Consider the following 17,694-nt stretch of genomic DNA (forward strand, 5'->3'; position numbering starts at 1 on the left):
TGCTGGAAATCTATGATTTTTAGAATAATTGTTTCTCTTGAAACTTTTCAGTCTTATGAGAATTCAGAATGATACAAGAAAATTCATTTTTCCCTACAATTCAATAAGGAGGCTAAAACCACTGAACTTCTGTTACATTTCACTACGAAAATAAGCTTAGAGGTCCTAGACAGGCTTTCTACGCTTTAAAACATGCAAATTTAGATTAATTATCTAAGGCCTAGCAGATAGCAAATTTATCAGGTGGTAATTTATGACTTCAGTAAGAGTTTGTACAATTATTTTCAAAGCAGTAAACCCAGCAGCTTCCCGTCACAATCCCGTGCTATTCACTGCATGACCTGTAACATGAACTTGCGCAGTATTCCCCAGGCACAAGTAACGACACGAGCTCAAGCCCAGAACCCCTCGCCACTGAGGCTGGGGAGCAAAACACAGTATTACTGATGACTCCAGTCTGTATCCTGGAAGTACCTCAGGATCAAAGCACATTCCAGAGGCTCAGGCCAGTGAGGGCAAGATGTGCTATCTAAATAAATGTAATCCACACCCCGTAATTTCTGCACCTACCCCGAGACTCTTTGAACTTCAGGAACAGAAATGTGAATCGTTATCTCAGGCTGTCCCAAGTTTACAGCCCAGACTGCCTTGGGATATGCAGACAGCCTGTGTCCACGGCTCCTAATGCTTCCCGAGGGAGCTACTGTCCTACACCAGCACAGGAGAAAATCAGTTTCATGGATTTTTTTTTTTCCATTTGGCAACCATCTTTTGCCACTCTTCCAAGGGGTGAGCAGAACTTAATGTCTTCCCTTTGCTACTGCCTCTCCAGGGAGGGACATGTGGAAGCTGGGGCTGCTTCTTCCCATCGTGTATCTGAGACTCTACATTCTTCCTTCTACGTGACAGTCCTTTTCTATGCTCTATTCACCATTCAACCTTCATCTTTCCTCCTCTCTTCCTTTTGAACTGGGTCTTCTTACCTCCTGTCATCTCTTATTCTTGTCCTCCTTCTCTCCACCCACACACCTATGGAGTTATTACTGTTATTACACTGTCTCATGAGCTCTACAGTCAAGCAGAGAGTAGAAGCAATGAAAGAGGAGGAGAAAATTTCCTGCTTTCTGCTTGATTAGAGACTGGCTCCTCTTCACAGATCCAAGCCATATGTCTTCTGCAATACTTATGATTACGGTCAAGGGTGCAAACTTTTGAAATAGAGGGGAGTCCTAGAACAAAATGGTGCTGATAATACTTGCTAATAACCCCAAGGCTTAAAATGTGTCTCACTAAAGAATTCTGCAAGGTGATAAAAATGTCTTCTATTACAGGGAACGTAATTTCCAATACTTGCTGTATTATAAGCACCGGTTGTTTGGAAATGCCACAAAACCCCTCCACTTACCTACATCGCAGCTTGCAAAGTTTCCTGAGCTGCCCAAATTAATCCATAAACACTACAGTAAGCTGAACTGGATCACATCTAAGCTTGGCACAGCAGGACCCCTCTTATATGTGACTGAGCAGCTTTTGTATTTTTCAGTGCGTAAGTGTCACCAGAGTGAAGCCAGTGAGGAGGCAGCCCAGCAGCATGTTATTTTGGAGACCCAGGACACAAAGTAGAGGATTTGGGTTCAGATTTTTTTTGCTCCCTGATTCATATCTCCTTCCAGCTCTCTTAGTAGAGAAGAAATAGAGAACTGTGCTCCCAGCAGTGAAGCAAAGGGATTGCAAAGAATCTCAAATAAAAGATCAATCTTACAAAATGAAGGCAAAACAAAGTATCTGTTCTGATTTTTTTTCTGGAAACAATTGAACTGCTTGGCCAACATTTCCCAGGTAAACCAGAAGGAAGCAGCCACTCCCTGTACAGTGTGGGAAGCGAGAGCATCCAGGCTGCATTACAAGTCCTAAAACCTGACTTTTGTAATGGGAATTACTAGGTACTTCTTACGAAAAATTGTCTTTACAGTACCACAGTTCTAAACTTTTCTTTTTAGGTGTGTAAGTTATGAAGAAAGTTTTCACATACACAAATTCATCAATCATGAAATTAAATAAGCTGCCCTTTATTTTGTTCTATGAATTAAAAACACCCTAGTCACACTGAAACAACAGATTACGTGAAGCTACATGTACTAGAAAAGCTGAAAAGGGAGGCAACAGACGACTGCCAGAGCGCAGGGGCAGAGCTACCCCCGGTACCGACAGGAACGGCAGGAGCAGCCCTGCAGCAGGGCACTGGTCCTCAGGATTGTACTCCTAAAACCAGTACATTAAAAAACCCGTATGCCAATAAACATCTCCAATACAGTCAACACTGATAACAGATTAAATTTTTTGCAGTACTATGTAACTATTCTGTACTCTTTTCAGTACTGCAACAGTAATAAGGAGCCTCAGAGTATTTCTGGGTTTAGGAAATGGATCCCATGCAGTTTATTTGCCCTGTGAATATAATCCAGCGGTTTCTACAATGACTTTCATTGCTCCAAAAGCCTCAATATAATCCTCATACATGAGACCGGACATGTATCAAGTCTAATGTTAAAATCTCAACGGATGTAACTCTCATCTGGAGCTGCCTTTTCCCCACATGCACAGAGAAATCCCTGCCATGTGTTCACTCTCTGCATTTACATTTTAAGGTAATACTTAATCAGATGCTTTGCCTGGAAAATGAAGACACCCACTGAAAGTAGGTCATGATTATTACCGAAAGAAAGATCACCATGCTGGATTGTTTTACTGGGAATCTCAAAATAAGAACAAAATATTGTTTGGTAAAACAATACCTTTTTATAAATACCTTAAATAGAAATATTATCTTTTATAGTGAGCTCTGCTGTAGGTGGCTTAGGACGCAGCCACACAGGAAGCAATATCACTGATGTGCCCTTAATCCCGCACCAAACCAAAGCCTCAGTGTAACAGTTCTTTTACCTGCTGGTGATTTCATGAGAAATAAACTGTCTGCTGAACCAGCAGGAATGGTTTTCCTACAGAAAACTGTTTTGTGTTCTTTTTGCCAGGACTGTTTTTAAAAACAGTGCACTGCTCTATCTATCACAGGAATAAGCATTGCTTCCAGAGTCTAGTCTTCTGTTGAATCATATAATAAAGAAGGAGCTACTATATATTAAATCTATTACATTTTTGCTATTGTTACTTTTAGTTTTGGAATGCTAAAATTAAATTTCTCATTCCTGGAAGTGATTATTAGTTTAATATTCTCAGAGGGAAGTAATTTGTATAATCCTAGATCCAAACATCTATTTCTAATTTCATTAACAGAATACAAATGACGCCTTTTACACAAAATGCTACTGCAAAGTTATAATCGTGTTAATTACAGCCAACACATTTCCAAAGCTACTGTTTATAAATTCAGACATTACTCTCTTGATTTCTTCAGTCTTAATAGTAATAATGCAATAAATGTGATAGTAAATAAAGCAAGTATTTAACCTTTGGTTTTACTGGTGACAAAACCCCGGTTTCTTAGATTTCAAGGTAATTAAACTAAAGAGATTTTCACATCTGGACATTGAAATAGTTTCTCTCTCAACATGAAATTTAAAAGAACCTCACCAAAAAGACACAAGGGGACAGATGAACATAAACAAGCATAGAAATAAATTTAGTAATCAAAAATGGAAGTCTCTACCACTAATAGCAGATTTGACACATAACAAAAAGCAAAATAAGTACAGGCTCAGATGAATGCAATTCTAGTGAAGTCCAGGAGCTACATGCAAGTGAAGAATTTAATCTTCCTTAATATTCTCTCGTGGTATGATTAATCACCCACCTGTAGACTCTGGAAGAAGACTGTTATAAAGGTAACAATAAAACCAATATAAAATTACCAGAGTTATGCCACTATACAGTTATGCTCCTAAACAAAATATTGCATTCCCCTACTCCCTCTTGCACACGTGATTCAGTAGTGTGTGATTTGTGACACAACAGAGTAATATTCTTTGTTGCGACTGGTTCCTGTTAGCGATACTCTCTGTATAGCTGCCAAAAAGGCTAGAAGTCAGTAATCAACCAAGCATGGATGAAAATACAAGGCCATATTTAGGTTGCGTAACTTCCACCTAAGAAGTTAAGCAATACCCATTTGGCAAACTGGGAGCTGGTGTGGCCGGAGATCAATGACAAGGGCCCGAGGAAGGTGCTGAGCGGTGAGCTGCTGGGGTCAGGCAATGGGCAAAGGCAGCTGGAGGAGCGCTGGGGAGCGGAGGCTGTCTCGGTGCAGTCCCAGCACCTGTAAAAGTCTGTTGAGACTCCACTCGCACCCAAATCAACAAATAGAAACGGTGTGTCCTTGTCATGTAAACAGATTATTCCCATTCTCAAGAGCTGTGTGCAGGATGCAGTTTCAATCTAGTCTCACTACACATTACCACACATGCATCTTAAAACCGGGGTTTTTTTAACATAGAAAAAAGAAACTACCTGCCTGTATATGTGAATCTGCTACCTGACAAAAGGGATTACCTTGCTTAAAATACACCTACATTCCTTGAGGCTGGGGTGAGCGCCTTTAAAATATTCTGATGAATTTCATGTGAGGTAGAATATAGGTTTGCCAGGGGCTGTAGAAAGGAGAGTTAAACGTCAAGATTTTTCTAAACTCATTCTCTTAATCTTAGGCTATTAACCCCAGTATCCTTGTACTTTATATTGTATTTCGAGTTTGGACCTGAGCCCACACACATACCCACGTGCACCTGACTTTCACTTTGTGTGAAGGCCAATCCATATTTAGAAACATAAAAATAATAGAATAATAGCACAAATAGAAATAATCTCTGGGAAACAGTGCAAGAAGAAAAACCCATAGGCTTTTACGACCTTAGCGCGTGCCCAAACATACCGCTCCCTGAGCTTTTGACTGAGTAAACATATTCTTCCGCACTGCCCCAGGTAACCCCTTTGCCCCTGCCACTATGTCAAGAGATCACTCTGAGAATCGTCCCTATGCTGCCTGTCAAAGGACAAGTAACATTTATATATAGCTTTAAAATTTGGGATAGCTGCAAGATGCCATGAATAATTGCATACCTAAGGCTTAGGTACCAACAAGCAGTAACAGCCCAAGTAGGGTGACTGGGTAACCACAGCCTCTGCAACTGGGGGGCAGCTGCTGAGGCAGGTCAGAAACATCAGCAGAGGAGAAACTGCACTGACAGCACCTGAGCCGCAGGCTGGAATGCAGGCTGCCGCCGCTTCTCAGGGCTACGAACAGCCTGTCGCTTGAAGAGCAGCTGGGACACCAGTGATCCCAAAGTATTTTCTAAGATTAGGTCTTCCGGGCTAATTACTGGAGGAGACTCCTAAAGATAAGAGAGCTGAATCCAGAAGTAAATCTGCTCTTCTCCCCAAAGGCTAAGTTAACACCTTTCTTTTCCTTGAGCTGGTGCACATCTCATAATGTGCTTAGACTCCAGGACTGGAATCCAAACAGCCATGTCCTGAAAAAGCATCACCCCAGCAGTCCAGGACAAAGAGGGGACATTCCTCTCCAAGGGAAAGGCATGCCATGTTCTCAGCTCTCCACACAAAACAAGGAATCAGTAGTTCAAAAGGGAAAACTTACCATTCACAAAGTGTGAAAGGACAGAGAAGTCACTGAAATACAGCATCTGACCCCATGAGCCTTCAGATTTGAGAGGTTTCACCCGAAACAGGTCAGAAAAAGAAGTTTTATGTAATTGTCATTTTTAAAGTCTCCCTTGTATCTCGGGCATACCAAAATAGAGGTTTGTATATCATAAAATTTTTGGACTTTCTTCTTCTCAATAGGAATGACACAATTTAAATCAAACAGCCAGAAAGCCATTCACATAACAAAATATTTTTGGTTTAACCTTTTTCAAGGAACTGCAGTAAATCTGAAAGTGTGCAGATGTGCAAATGGTATAAAATAATGTGAAATGATACAGTATTCTCTTTATTTTACCTGTATTTAGAGAACACCTAGCTTCAGAACACAAAAGCGGCTTCTGCAGACAACCCCCACTGCTGCCAGGCTTCATGTGCTCTGAGCTGCTGTTGTTAGACTACCTCGAAGCAAATCATTAATCTTTGGCCAGCAAGTTGGTCAGCAGTTTGAAGACAATATGCAGAAACTTGTGAAAGAGCAAAACTGTCTCGGCAGCTCATTACAAATTTAAAATGGAGAACCCAAGTGCCTGCTGAAACGCCACGGCTGACGGAAGCTCCCAAGTGGCCCCAAGGCTGTCCGGACAAGCAGGGCACGCAGGTCTGAAACACCAGCTCTTCCACAACAGAGATTTCTCTTCGCTCATTCTGGACCTGTCACATTAAGCAGCTACTGAAAGCATGTGGTAACAAGCAAGAATATGATTTTCTTTCCTCTTCTCTGTGTTTAATTCTCCCCCACCTCTGCACACACCAAAAATGATTCTAAAAAAAAATTACTGTCCCTAGTCCTTTACTAAAGAAATCACTCTAGTGAACACTGAGTTTCACTGTTTTTCATATGCAGATGTCTGTAAGAGTGTATTAGTCAGGGAAAAAAAAAATTACAATATTTTATTTTACCAAGAATACATATAAATTGCCAACAGAAAGTTGTAGTCAAACAAAGCACGGCTGCCAAAATACGTGAAAGAACTTTGGTAGACAGACTCTTCCACAGAAGCTGAAAAAGGGAAAGCAACCGCATAAATTAATGGGAAAAAAAATCTGATTTCCAGTGTAATCATCTCAGGTATAGCAGATAAATATGATTTGGGCCTATGATTTTAAATATCCTTGCTAAATTTTATTTAATGGCAGATTAAAAAAAAAAATGCAGTTACTCTTAAGTATTACGCAATACTAGCAATGACACTGTTATCAGCTGCAGCTGTTCAGTTACTCAAAACCTCCCACATCAAACCAGAAGCTTTTAAGACACAGCAGAAAAGGAGATATATTGACACCCAGGTGACACTGAGTTTAAAGCAAATCAAATTAGGGTGAAAATCCTCAGGGGGGGCAGGGAGGAAAGAATTAAAAACACTAACCCCAAAACAGAAAACCCAGAATAAAATCTGGAATGATCAAAGTGTGAACTGAAACATTGTCTCAGGTTTTTCATGCAAAACTGCATTATTGCCTGTGTAGCTTTTTTGCATGATTACACAGCCTTTTATAGCAGCAGCACCACTCAATCCAGTATAGTTAAAATAGTTGTACTAAGTAATGCCACATAAACTAATTTGCCAGAGCAAATGCCAGCCAGTCACAATATGAAATTATTCTTAATTCTACTAGTTTGACTGAAGTGAACTCAGTGGAAAATAAAAATGTCACCACTCCTATCAAACGAGAAAATTCTTCATTGGGATACACTGCAGTGGCCTACCACTGCCTGTCCCAGCACTGAACAGGCTAACAACGGTTATATTTTTCCCATTATATTCAAAACCACAATATATACAAAAATATTTTTATTTAAAGTAACATTCAATCCAGCCTATTATGAAGGCTAAAAAAACCCCTTGCTTACAACTTGCAAGTTCAGTGGCTTGTGTCATACCATCAACTTTTAACATGCCAGGAAAACTAATCACATCTAACTTGCATATATACTCAAACCTCCAAAAGAGGCAAAGTTCACCCTTGGCTAGAACGTACACATGATCCTCTGCATGTGGATGGAGAAGGCATTGCAGATCTTCTGCAGTAGAAATCAGCTACACCTTCTCATGTTTGAAACTTCAAGTTTGTGCCGTTCATAACCCAGTTTTCCACAAATCTCACCTGGGCAGCATTTTTCTTCCTTGTCTTCTACGAGGAAAGAAGTACATTAGGTCTCTGGGCCCAAAAAGATGTCTTTTAGTCTCTAGCGCTGCATTTTGAGACACATCCATTTGACAAAAAGACACAGGAAAACACATACTCAAAACATTCTTTATTAATGATTTCAGAAGTCATCTTCTGAGTCATTATCCTCAATTTTTTGCAGTGGCTGCTTAACACCAATTATTAAATCTATGGAGAGAAGCTCTGTAACACAATGAAGAACTGAAATGACTAACTGGTATTTGCAATACACTGATTCTAAGCCTTTCTCATTCATAGGCAGTGGCTGATTTTTTCTGAGTGCGTTTGTAGCTTTGAGATAGAATTTGGTAAAGCTGTTTTGTTCTGTTGTCCTGTATAAGGACTTAGGAATACTTAGCAAAGCATCAGCAACAACACTAGATACAACAGTTACCTCTGAGGGCTGAAACCGTTTTGCATAGTACAGAATGTAATAATGTAACAGGATTTCGAAGTAACCTCCTACTGGCAAAACTGATCCTGGTTCTATGAGGGAGTTGGAATAATTCTGTGTGATACTTACACAACTCTTTTCATGTTTAAATGGAACTACATTGCAACTTATTTTCTCTAGATCTTTGCCAACATCTAGGCGTTCACACTCAGTGACTGTATCAGCATTATCTGCTGCTGATACAGCAGTGCTGTAGTTCTTTTGATTGTCCACAAGTGAATCACTTTTATAGCTGTCATGCACGTCACCCGGATGCTCGCATTTTGCATACAGTTTCTGTAAGTCTCTTGAAGAGCCATCTCCTTCAGTGGCAAGATTGAATTCTTTGATGTCTGAGGTGGGATTTGAAGGTATTTGCAAGTCTGTTTGCACACATGCTAGATTTTCACTTTCCTGCAAGTCAGGGTCTACAATTTGTGTCTCTATTTCATCCCTGTGTGTTTTCAGCTGTTGTTCAGAAACCTGATTACTGTTACAAGAAGTATTTTCTATTATGAGTTGCTTCTGAGTAGCTGAAGAATGCCAGCTGCAAACATCTGTGACTTCTTTCTGGCTTCCTCCTTCTGCTTTGCATTCCTCCCTCTGATCAACTCTTTTGAACAGCTGCTGCAGCATTGTAAATGCCCCTTGCAAAGCAGCAGCATGTTGCTCATTAACACCATCGACCGGCCCACAAAGAATTAGGCAATGGGGCTGAAAGGCACACACACTGGTGAAGCCAATGTGAACGCATCTCTTTGATCCAAGCAGCAAGGGCTGACAAAACGTTGCCACTGCAGCTTCAGTGATTTCTCTGTGTACGTCGTCACCAAAAGGTGCGTAAGGCGAGACTTCTGTGATTTCACGGATAAGGGCCATTTCCTCTGACGATAAGCAATCTACCACAGATACACCGTATAATTTTGCATAGTAGATAACTACTTCGTCTTGCTTGACGCTCGACAGCAGCAGCTTAATGTTGTTGCTCTGCAAGTGTTTCATTAAGGCTTCTGTCCTCCTCGAGATCCAGCGCAGGGAGGCCTGATACTGACCCTCGGAGCCGACGACAAACTCGACGCCGGGGGCCGAGAGGGTGGGCCGGAGCGGCTCGGTGACGAGCACGGCCCGCAGGTCCCCACCCGCCGGGCAGTAGGCCGCGAAGTCCCTGCGGAGGACGAGGCCCGGCAGGACCCTGGAGCTCGCCACAGGGAGGCCGGCCACGGCGGCGTGCAGCTCCGCGAAGCGGCGGCCGAGGAGCCGCAGCACCTGCTGGCGGGGGGCGGCGGCCGGGGCGCAGCGGCGGCAGTACTCGCAGCAGAGCCGCGCTAGGCACCGCCGCTCGCCCGGCCCCAGCCGGCCGCCCAGATAGGCCTCCAGCAGCGCCTCCAGGGCGCCCCGCTCCGCCTCCGCCTCCCACCCGGGGAGAGCCGACAGAAGGTGCCCCCGCAGGCCCCGCGCCACGGCCCGCTCCAGCACCTGCGCCTCGAAGGCCCGCAGCGCCCGCCGCAGGCCGCCGCCGCCCGCCGCCCGCAGGCCGCCCAGCACGCCGGCCAGCAGCACCACGAACGTCTTGGCGCCGTCCCCCGTCGCGGCGCGGTGGCTGCAGGCGCAGGCCGCCATCACCCTGCGGGCACACGAGCGATTAGGCGGAACCGCGCCCCCCCCGGCCTCCCCAGCCCGCCCGCCCGCCCGCCCCGCGCTACCTGGCCGTCGGCGGCTCCAGGGTGAGCGCCTCCAGCAGGCGCCGCCCGTCCCGCGTGAGCAGCGCCTCGCCGGTGGGCCGCACCAGCAGTGCCCGCCCGCCCCGCGGCCCCAGGGCGCCGCGCACCGCGCCCGCCAGCGCCGCCGCCTCCTGCGCCAGCCGCCCCAGCTCCCGCCGCGACGCCATAGCAACCGCCGCCCGCCACGCCACGCCCCTTCCGCGAGCAGCGCGCATGGGCGGAGTTGCAGGGTAACGTCACGCACACCGCTCGGACCAATGGCTGAGGGGGGCGCGCGCATGCGCGGGGACTTGGGCGACGCCGTGAGGGGAGGCCCGCGCGGCGGGGGGGAACCCGGAGCCGGCCGAGCCGGGGGAGCGGCGCAGAGAGCGGAGCGGGGCAGAGGTGCGACACGTCTTTATTGGGTGCGGCAGGCGGCGCGGCAGGGCCGGCCCCCAGCCCGGGGGTGACCCGCTTCCGCCGCCCGGTAACAGTTCAAATCCCTTCAACAAACGGCGAGCCCGGGTGACGTACAGCGCGGGAACGGCGGCGACCGAGCAGAAACAAATCACCAGAGACGGGCTCTGTGTCGTGAAGACTGATTTTCCCACTTGGTCAAACAAAAGGCCTGGACAGGAACGTGTGTCATCGGCCCCTGACAGAGGGCAGCGCCCCGGGAAAAGCTACAGGAGCGGCAGCCAGGGGCCTACCCCCTCGGTCCTGGCCCTGCTTCAGTTACCTTAAGGATGAATAGCCGAAATAATCTGTCTGGGAGGGGGTAATTTTGTTATGGCTATTTCTGTAATACCACAAACAAAGGAGTGCAGCTTCATTGTATCAAACGCCATAAATCCTCCACTCATGGCTTACCAGGCAGAAGAGGGAATAATTTAATGTGTTTTAATAGTTGTTTTTTTTCCTCAGAGTCTGACTAAGCAGGAAAGTTAGTTTTCAAACACAAATACCCTCACAAAAGGTCAGATGTTACATATGGCACAACTTGACAAATCTTCTTTACACGTCTCGGAACAGCAAGAAACCCATCAAAAAGGCACTGTTTACAATACTTGAATATCTGCTAAATTTTCTGTGATTTGAGGATACCCTGGAAGTAACAGTAATTAAAACTTACAGATGTACAGAATCCTTGTTATATGTTATTTACACAAACAGCGGTGAAGTAATAGACTTTAAGAAACTACGAAACATTGAATCCAGTCTGTTTCAAAAATATCAGTCTAGCCAAAAAAAAATAATTCCCAAAGGCACAGGAGGGCAACGAACAACAAACAAAAAAAGGAAGAAACCACCATCACTACATTTTATGGGGCAACCTTTCAAATAATTTATGAGATTTAATGGGGGGGGGGGGGCAACGGACAACCAGGCTATACCCTTATTAAGTAATGTCAACTATTTAAAGGAATCAACATGTGAAATGCAAGAATCATCATCTACTGCTGAAACTGATACTTCCTACATTTCACGTGGCATATTTATTTTTTCTTACCTTAGGTCATCTGTACCTAACTAGGCAATCTGTACCTTAAATGGCAAATTTAAGGCTTAGAGTGCATTTGAAAAAAGAAAACCAAAGCAACAAAACCACATGGTTAACAAATTCTGAAAACAGTTCCTGTACAAGAAAAAACCCAAACAAAACAAGATTTGTAGATCTAATGTGAAAACAAGTGCTGTTTTAAACTTTAAAAACTAGTAGGAGGCCACAGCGCTCAAACATCTGCAAACTGTACAATCAATTTTTATAACTATGTGCAGAGCTCAGTCTTAAGTACATTAATATTCAAGATCAGCTACACGTCATGGTTAAACAGGACAATGGTGATGCGCTAAAGAAAAGGCTTCATACACGCCTGTGACCAGCTGTACTGTAAAAATCAGGCAAGAAATTTCTTTGTTCTATTCACATGAGGGAACACCATACAAACCCCAGCAAAATAGGAATTACTAGGTTTTCAATGTACTTTCTAGAATTTACATTATCTAATCATACAGTCAAGCAGAAGTCTGCAATTTTACTTTTCAAAAAGTTTCATCATAGATCCTTTACCTTCCGGACCAGCACTAAAACCGCTTTTACAACAGAATTAAACTCTAAAAAATAAGTTGAAAAGGAAAAGAAGCACAGGCATTTTGTCTCGCTTTGTTCAAGTCTTTTACTTATCTTGAGCTGAGCATGAATTTCAGATACGGAGTTATCTGTTTAGCCTGACATTGTCCAACACTGTGCTGCCAGCCAGCTGGCTGGGTCAGATCCACACTTACTACCATGCAGTCTGTGTAAAAATACATGCAGACTGTGTTATTCACTGATTTGAATAGAAGTGATTTAAAAAAAAAAAAAATCAACATGAAAGGGCAGAAGGACATTTCTATTTACAAGGGAGATAAAAGCCTGTAACTATCAATCAAGAGTTTCAGCACCACAAATTTAGCAGAGTATTATTTTCGGGGATTGAAGTTATTGCCCAAATTCTCACTCATTTCCTCTTGTATTACTCCCATGTACAGAGTATGCTTAAAGGCTTGTAATGGATCTTAAGACACGTGGAGCTTTGACATCTGAATGTGATAATGAATGGCCAAATTCCCAGGCTGATAACATTAAATTAATGCTACTATATTCTGCTTTCTTTATGCCATTTTACACATGGCTAACAACTTCAGTTTCGGTTTAGAGACTTAACTTAGGGATTTTTTTAAAAAAAATCTTTAAACAGTGAGGGACTTTGTGTATTCACAAATTTTACCTCATCAGCTGTAGATAATAATAGAAGTCCAATCAAGTTTGGTCTTGCCCACATATACAAGATCACTTTGGTTAAGGTACCACATTCCAGAAAATGATTCAAGGCCAAATTATGCTAATATGAAGCTGTAAGAAAATAAGCTGAAGTTGACTGCTTAAGCAATAAACTTTTTATGTAGCTGAGGCCCAAAGAAGGGGAAAGGGTAAAAGAGAAGGGGAGGTGTGTGAAGATGTCAACCACAGGGATGTATGAGCTAGACTGACAAACAATGAGTAAATAGTATTTTTACTAAATACTGGGTGAGACTGATGCAGAACAGAAAGGCGTATCACCTGGAGAGTCAGGGAGGCTGCCCAAGGCAGAGGGATAAGCGGGCCATGGCAAAAAGCCAAAAGTGACCCTTGAACCGTTCCACTGCCCAGGATGGATTTGGTTTCCCGGGAGTATCCTCTGAAAACAAACTTGGCTGCCCTTTGCATTGTGCCGCTCATCCTCCTGTTGTCTCATCTGGGTTACTGAGAGTACCTGTACAATACTACAGCCCCTTTTTGACCTGGTACGCTTGACGGGCATAAGGAATTCACCAGATAAAACAGTGGCACTAAATTTTTTTGCTGGAGTTTTACAAGTGCTATACATGCATATATTTCTTCAAATAAAAATGTTAGAAAACTTGGTTTTAAATTTAAACTTAAGCTTCACATCAATTTGTATGGCTACAGCACAATGAATAGGTGCATCCGTATGTTCTGTTAGGTAGCATATACTGCAGTAAGGAGAAATTTAACAAAGATTTAGGATGTGCGTGGTGTTAGCCATCCGACAATTTCTGAAGACTTTCCCCTTGTAAACACACATGTTTTCATTTGCAAGCGAACTCATGGTGGTGCCCGAATTCTGTTCTACATTGTCTGCCTTTTGGGAGGTTCAACTCAAGCTACATACTAAGCACACCTTTGCATCTTCACATTTTGTTTCAAAAATAAGAAAGAGTCCTGGCATCAGTAGTCAATCTGCTTACTGTGACACAGCCATACACAAATGTAAATTCAAAGCTGTAGATGTATCAAGACTTACAAACATACCATAAATCCTTGACATTTGCAGTTCATGACAGAGAGTGGACCAAGACAGTACCTTCCCGGGTGCTGTACTGTTAAAAATGTGCTCTGTACAGCAGATGCAGGAATGTTTTTATGAAGAATTTGGAGTTTTAAAACTATAAAAATAAAACAGCTGGCTTACAAGCCACTATAGTAATTCAGGATAAAAACTGTCATACTTCCAAAACAAATCAAGGACATTACATTGCAGAATTCCCAAAGACTTCAGCTTTTTACTTGCCAGTTCCTAACACTCATGATCATTGTATAATAATGTATTTGTTTGACCTTAAACAAAAGTTTACTTCCAAACACCCAATGCCATTTACAAAAACTGTTGGCTACTTCAAAAGTTCCTTTGTTACAAAAATGGTAAGTTTAAATGTAACAAAGTATACTCATTTATCATTCTATCATAACAGGAATCACATCCTGCCTATCGGGTTTGACCTCTGAATTTTTAACTTCATCTGTTCTGTGGTGAAGATTCATCAGTACAGCATATGACGTAATATAAAACACAAGGCTGATGTCGTATGTCTGCGAGACAGAGGCACACATCAGGAGCAAGAGTGTACTGGCACTTACACAATTCTTACTTCAACTGGGTAGACAGGAGTATGAGTCTGAACCATGGACGCTGAGGCAAAGTTCTGTAAGTTGTTGCTACAGGCCTCTTTTAGATAATATTGCATCATTTAAAGTCCAACCTAAAATACGGTCCCCAGTAACAGTTCGATCATTCCAGTTCAGAAAGGCCCTTGTTCACACTTCCTATTTGAACAAGAAATTAATGACAAGCTGCAGCAGAACCACCAGTAAAATGAAGACATAGTGCTTAAACTGCAAGAAATGGTAGTCCACAGGTGGTGAATTAGAAGTGACTCTATTTCGTAGAGCCATAATGTCTCTGTAAGATAGAAAATAATATGCTGTAAATTACAATCTAAACAATTTGGCATTTTCTAGTATGTTAGGACTGCCTACAGAAGACAGCTTTTGAGAAAAATTATGAAACAACATTGAGCAATCAACATCTGGGAAGAAGAGTAGTTTTAAGACATCAAGGCTCTAAAGCAGAAACATACATACCAGCCTCCAAGGAAAAAAAAAGCTAGAAAACTAGTATTCGCTAAACCATTTTACTTAGCATTACCTCTTAATGTCTTCTTGTGTTTCCTTTATAGATTCAATGGCACTCTGCAGTTCACCAAGGTCTGCCCCTTTTTTCCTTATTCTTGTATTATGCTTCAGAAGTTGTGCTAGAAAGATACAAAAGCCAGATGTAATTCACAGAAGTGACTGCTAAGTCAAAAAAGGAACAAAGTACTAATGACAAACTCAACCAGTTGCAAAAATGAGGAGAAAGTTTTCTAACTGAGCTTCTATTGAGAACTAAAGCTTTATTTCAGAGTCGCCTATAGCACAGAAGGTGCAAGGTAAGCACTTGAAGTATCTTAAGACACACACTGTATTGTTTAATTTCTTCAAGCACTATCAACAACAATCTGCCTTCTAGCAACGTACTGATCTACAAATTGAAACGATTCACCTTATTTTGAGAAAGAAAAGAGAGTTTACTACGAACACAATTTTTTCCCCAGATACTAAATGTGTGCAGCACTTAAGCCTACCTACACTACATACTGAAGTTTAAAGGGACAGGAAAGTTTGCAATTAAAACCATAAGCCATTCTGCTTCTCTTGTTTTTCCAGAATGTGCTTCACACTGGATAAAACTGTGATCTAAAGCATGCATTATTTCATAATACAAACATCAAGGTAAGAAGAGTATGTGTGACTACAGAACTCTGTTTCACTGTCAAATAAATTTATTGTTTCTGTATGCAAATGTATCTTTTCCTACCTTCACTTCCAGAGGAATCCTGGTTATCAGGCTCTGGGGATGAGAAACCACACTCCCCTTTCTTCTGACTGGCTGGCTTTCGTTTGATCTTTGGAACATTAACCTACAATTGATAAATTTATGAATTATTTCCAGAGAACCAGAACTGTAGCAAACCAGCACATTCTAACAGTAATAGTTAAAAGCACAATACCTAATAAAAGTCCAAGTTAAAATTTTTGACGTATAAGCAGCCTGAAGTTTGTGCATCTTCCCATTTAAGGGAAAATACACATTAAACTGTTGAGTTCAAGTTTGCATATTTTATATTCCTATCCAATCAAGTCATCTCTACCGCTTAGGATGTAACACAGAAGTGAAAGACTATGGACTGGGTAAACTACATGTTAGTAGGATAACAACAGTATTTCCCATCGCTCCCAATGCTTTCATGACCTTTATACACATAATGCAATATATAAAAGTCCTTGGATCTTGCTGCACCTACTAACAGAACTGGAACATACCATTGGTGTCCGATGTCGAACTTTTGTTTGGATGGTGCCATCTTTTTCAAATTGGATCATATCATTCAAAGGGTCCCATGGTCTGGTACTAGACAAAGTGAATACAATTGATTAATACCACAGTGATTTAAATATTTCCTTGCTTAGAAACAATTCGCTATGAACAGGTTAGAGCTCTCTCTCCCTATGTAGAATTCAGACATGGAATAAGTGATCCTATCTTCCACCTGTAGACCAGTCCTAGACTGAAGGGCCAAGAAAGCCAAAAATAAACTTCATGTCCAGGTCAAACCCCCCAGCAGCTGATAAGTGTACAAGCTGTTGTATTAACCAACAATACAATTATGAAATTATCTGACTAGAGATATGTATTTGCCAAACATGGAAAGGTTTTCTTCTTAATGCACAGTTGTTATTCTAGAACTACACAGAAATTAGAGGATTTCAAAAAATTATTATTATTTTGGATTGTTACTTGTTTTTTCTTTTAAAAGATGCCTAGGAAGGAGAGGTTAAGAATCAGTCACCTCAAACCTGCTTTCATCCCGAAGTGGCTAATAGTAATCAAGACTGGTTTCAAGAGGCACTGATGAGCTGTGCACAGTTTGCTTGTTCTGATTTTTTAAGAGTGCTTTTCCAAGTACAGGTTGACATAGAATTTAAAAAAAAATAGAAATAAAGCAAAAGACACAGAGCTCACTGGAGAACAACAAGCAGCCAAAAGCAAAAACCAACATCCCCACTGATTACAGCCTTTTCAGGACAGAAACTGCAAGTCAGCTGCATGAAGATCGTTCTGATGCACAGCTTTAGTGAGAGCAGATTAAGCATGGATTTCCTTTCATCTCCTCCTGTATGCCTTTTAAAACAGTTGTAGCTGTTTCAAATGTTGTGAAGATAGACCTGCATTTACATCTTAGCTTAACCTTGACTTGAATCAAATGTCATCTAAGGTAACTGGGTAAGAAGGCGGCATTGCTCTTCCAAAGGTCTTTTGTATCTGTAATCCAGATGCCTAAATCCATAATCCAGATACTTTAACAAATGCCACAGCTTTCAAAGTAAGCTTAAAAGACTGCTCTCTACATGGATGAGGTAGTGAGCTGGCATTACTGCGTAAAAGAAGACAAAAGTTTCTTCCAGGGACTGCTGACAGCACAGACTACTTTCTATTATGTAGTAAGATTTCCATGGCACATCCTTGAACCATAAGGCGTCAATGACACAAGAAACCACGCAGATTAACAAAATAAATCTTAAAGCTGCAGGGGATAGTCTAACAGATTTAAAGTGCAGTACTTTTCCTGATGCTTTTAAACAGGATTTAACAGTATGGGCAGTCAATTCAGCTGGACTATTCACAACTTTTCCAACAGGATGAGGCATCAACAGCACTAGAAGGTTCAAACCAAGAGAGAGTGTTTCACAGAGCATTTAGTCTAGCTGGGGAATTCCCTGCTGCAGGATGT

At 42.2% G+C, this 17,694-nt stretch overlaps 2 protein-coding genes across 3 annotated transcripts in view; both read right to left on the reverse strand.

Annotated features, from left to right (window-relative positions):
• Nucleotides 1-7,918: 7,918 nt before the first annotated feature.
• BBS10 (Bardet-Biedl syndrome 10) lies at nt 7,919-10,166 on the reverse strand. The gene is made up of 2 exons (XM_059816148.1): nt 9,982-10,166; nt 7,919-9,902 (listed from the first exon to the last, which is right to left on the reverse strand). Exons 1-2 carry the CDS (start codon nt 10,164-10,166, stop codon nt 7,946-7,948), a joined length of 2,142 nt encoding a protein of 713 aa, XP_059672131.1. The 3' UTR covers nt 7,919-7,945.
• A 4,097-nt stretch (nt 10,167-14,263) lies between these two features.
• The window catches only part of OSBPL8 (oxysterol binding protein like 8), a 60,508-nt gene continuing 57,077 nt past the window's right edge, over nt 14,264-17,694 (reverse strand). For both annotated transcript variants that reach the window (XM_059816250.1, XM_059816251.1), the window contains 4 exons: nt 16,226-16,313; nt 15,720-15,822; nt 15,009-15,114; nt 14,264-14,762 (listed from right to left, as the gene is read on the reverse strand). In XM_059816250.1, the coding sequence (XP_059672233.1) occupies nt 14,627-14,762; nt 15,009-15,114; nt 15,720-15,822; nt 16,226-16,313 (433 nt within the window). In that variant the 3' untranslated portion in view covers nt 14,264-14,626. The remainder of the gene's footprint in view (nt 14,763-15,008; nt 15,115-15,719; nt 15,823-16,225; nt 16,314-17,694) is intronic.

Source organism: Gavia stellata, chromosome 4, assembly GCF_030936135.1.
Source record: "Gavia stellata isolate bGavSte3 chromosome 4, bGavSte3.hap2, whole genome shotgun sequence".
Taxonomy (NCBI): Eukaryota; Metazoa; Chordata; class Aves; order Gaviiformes; family Gaviidae; genus Gavia; species Gavia stellata.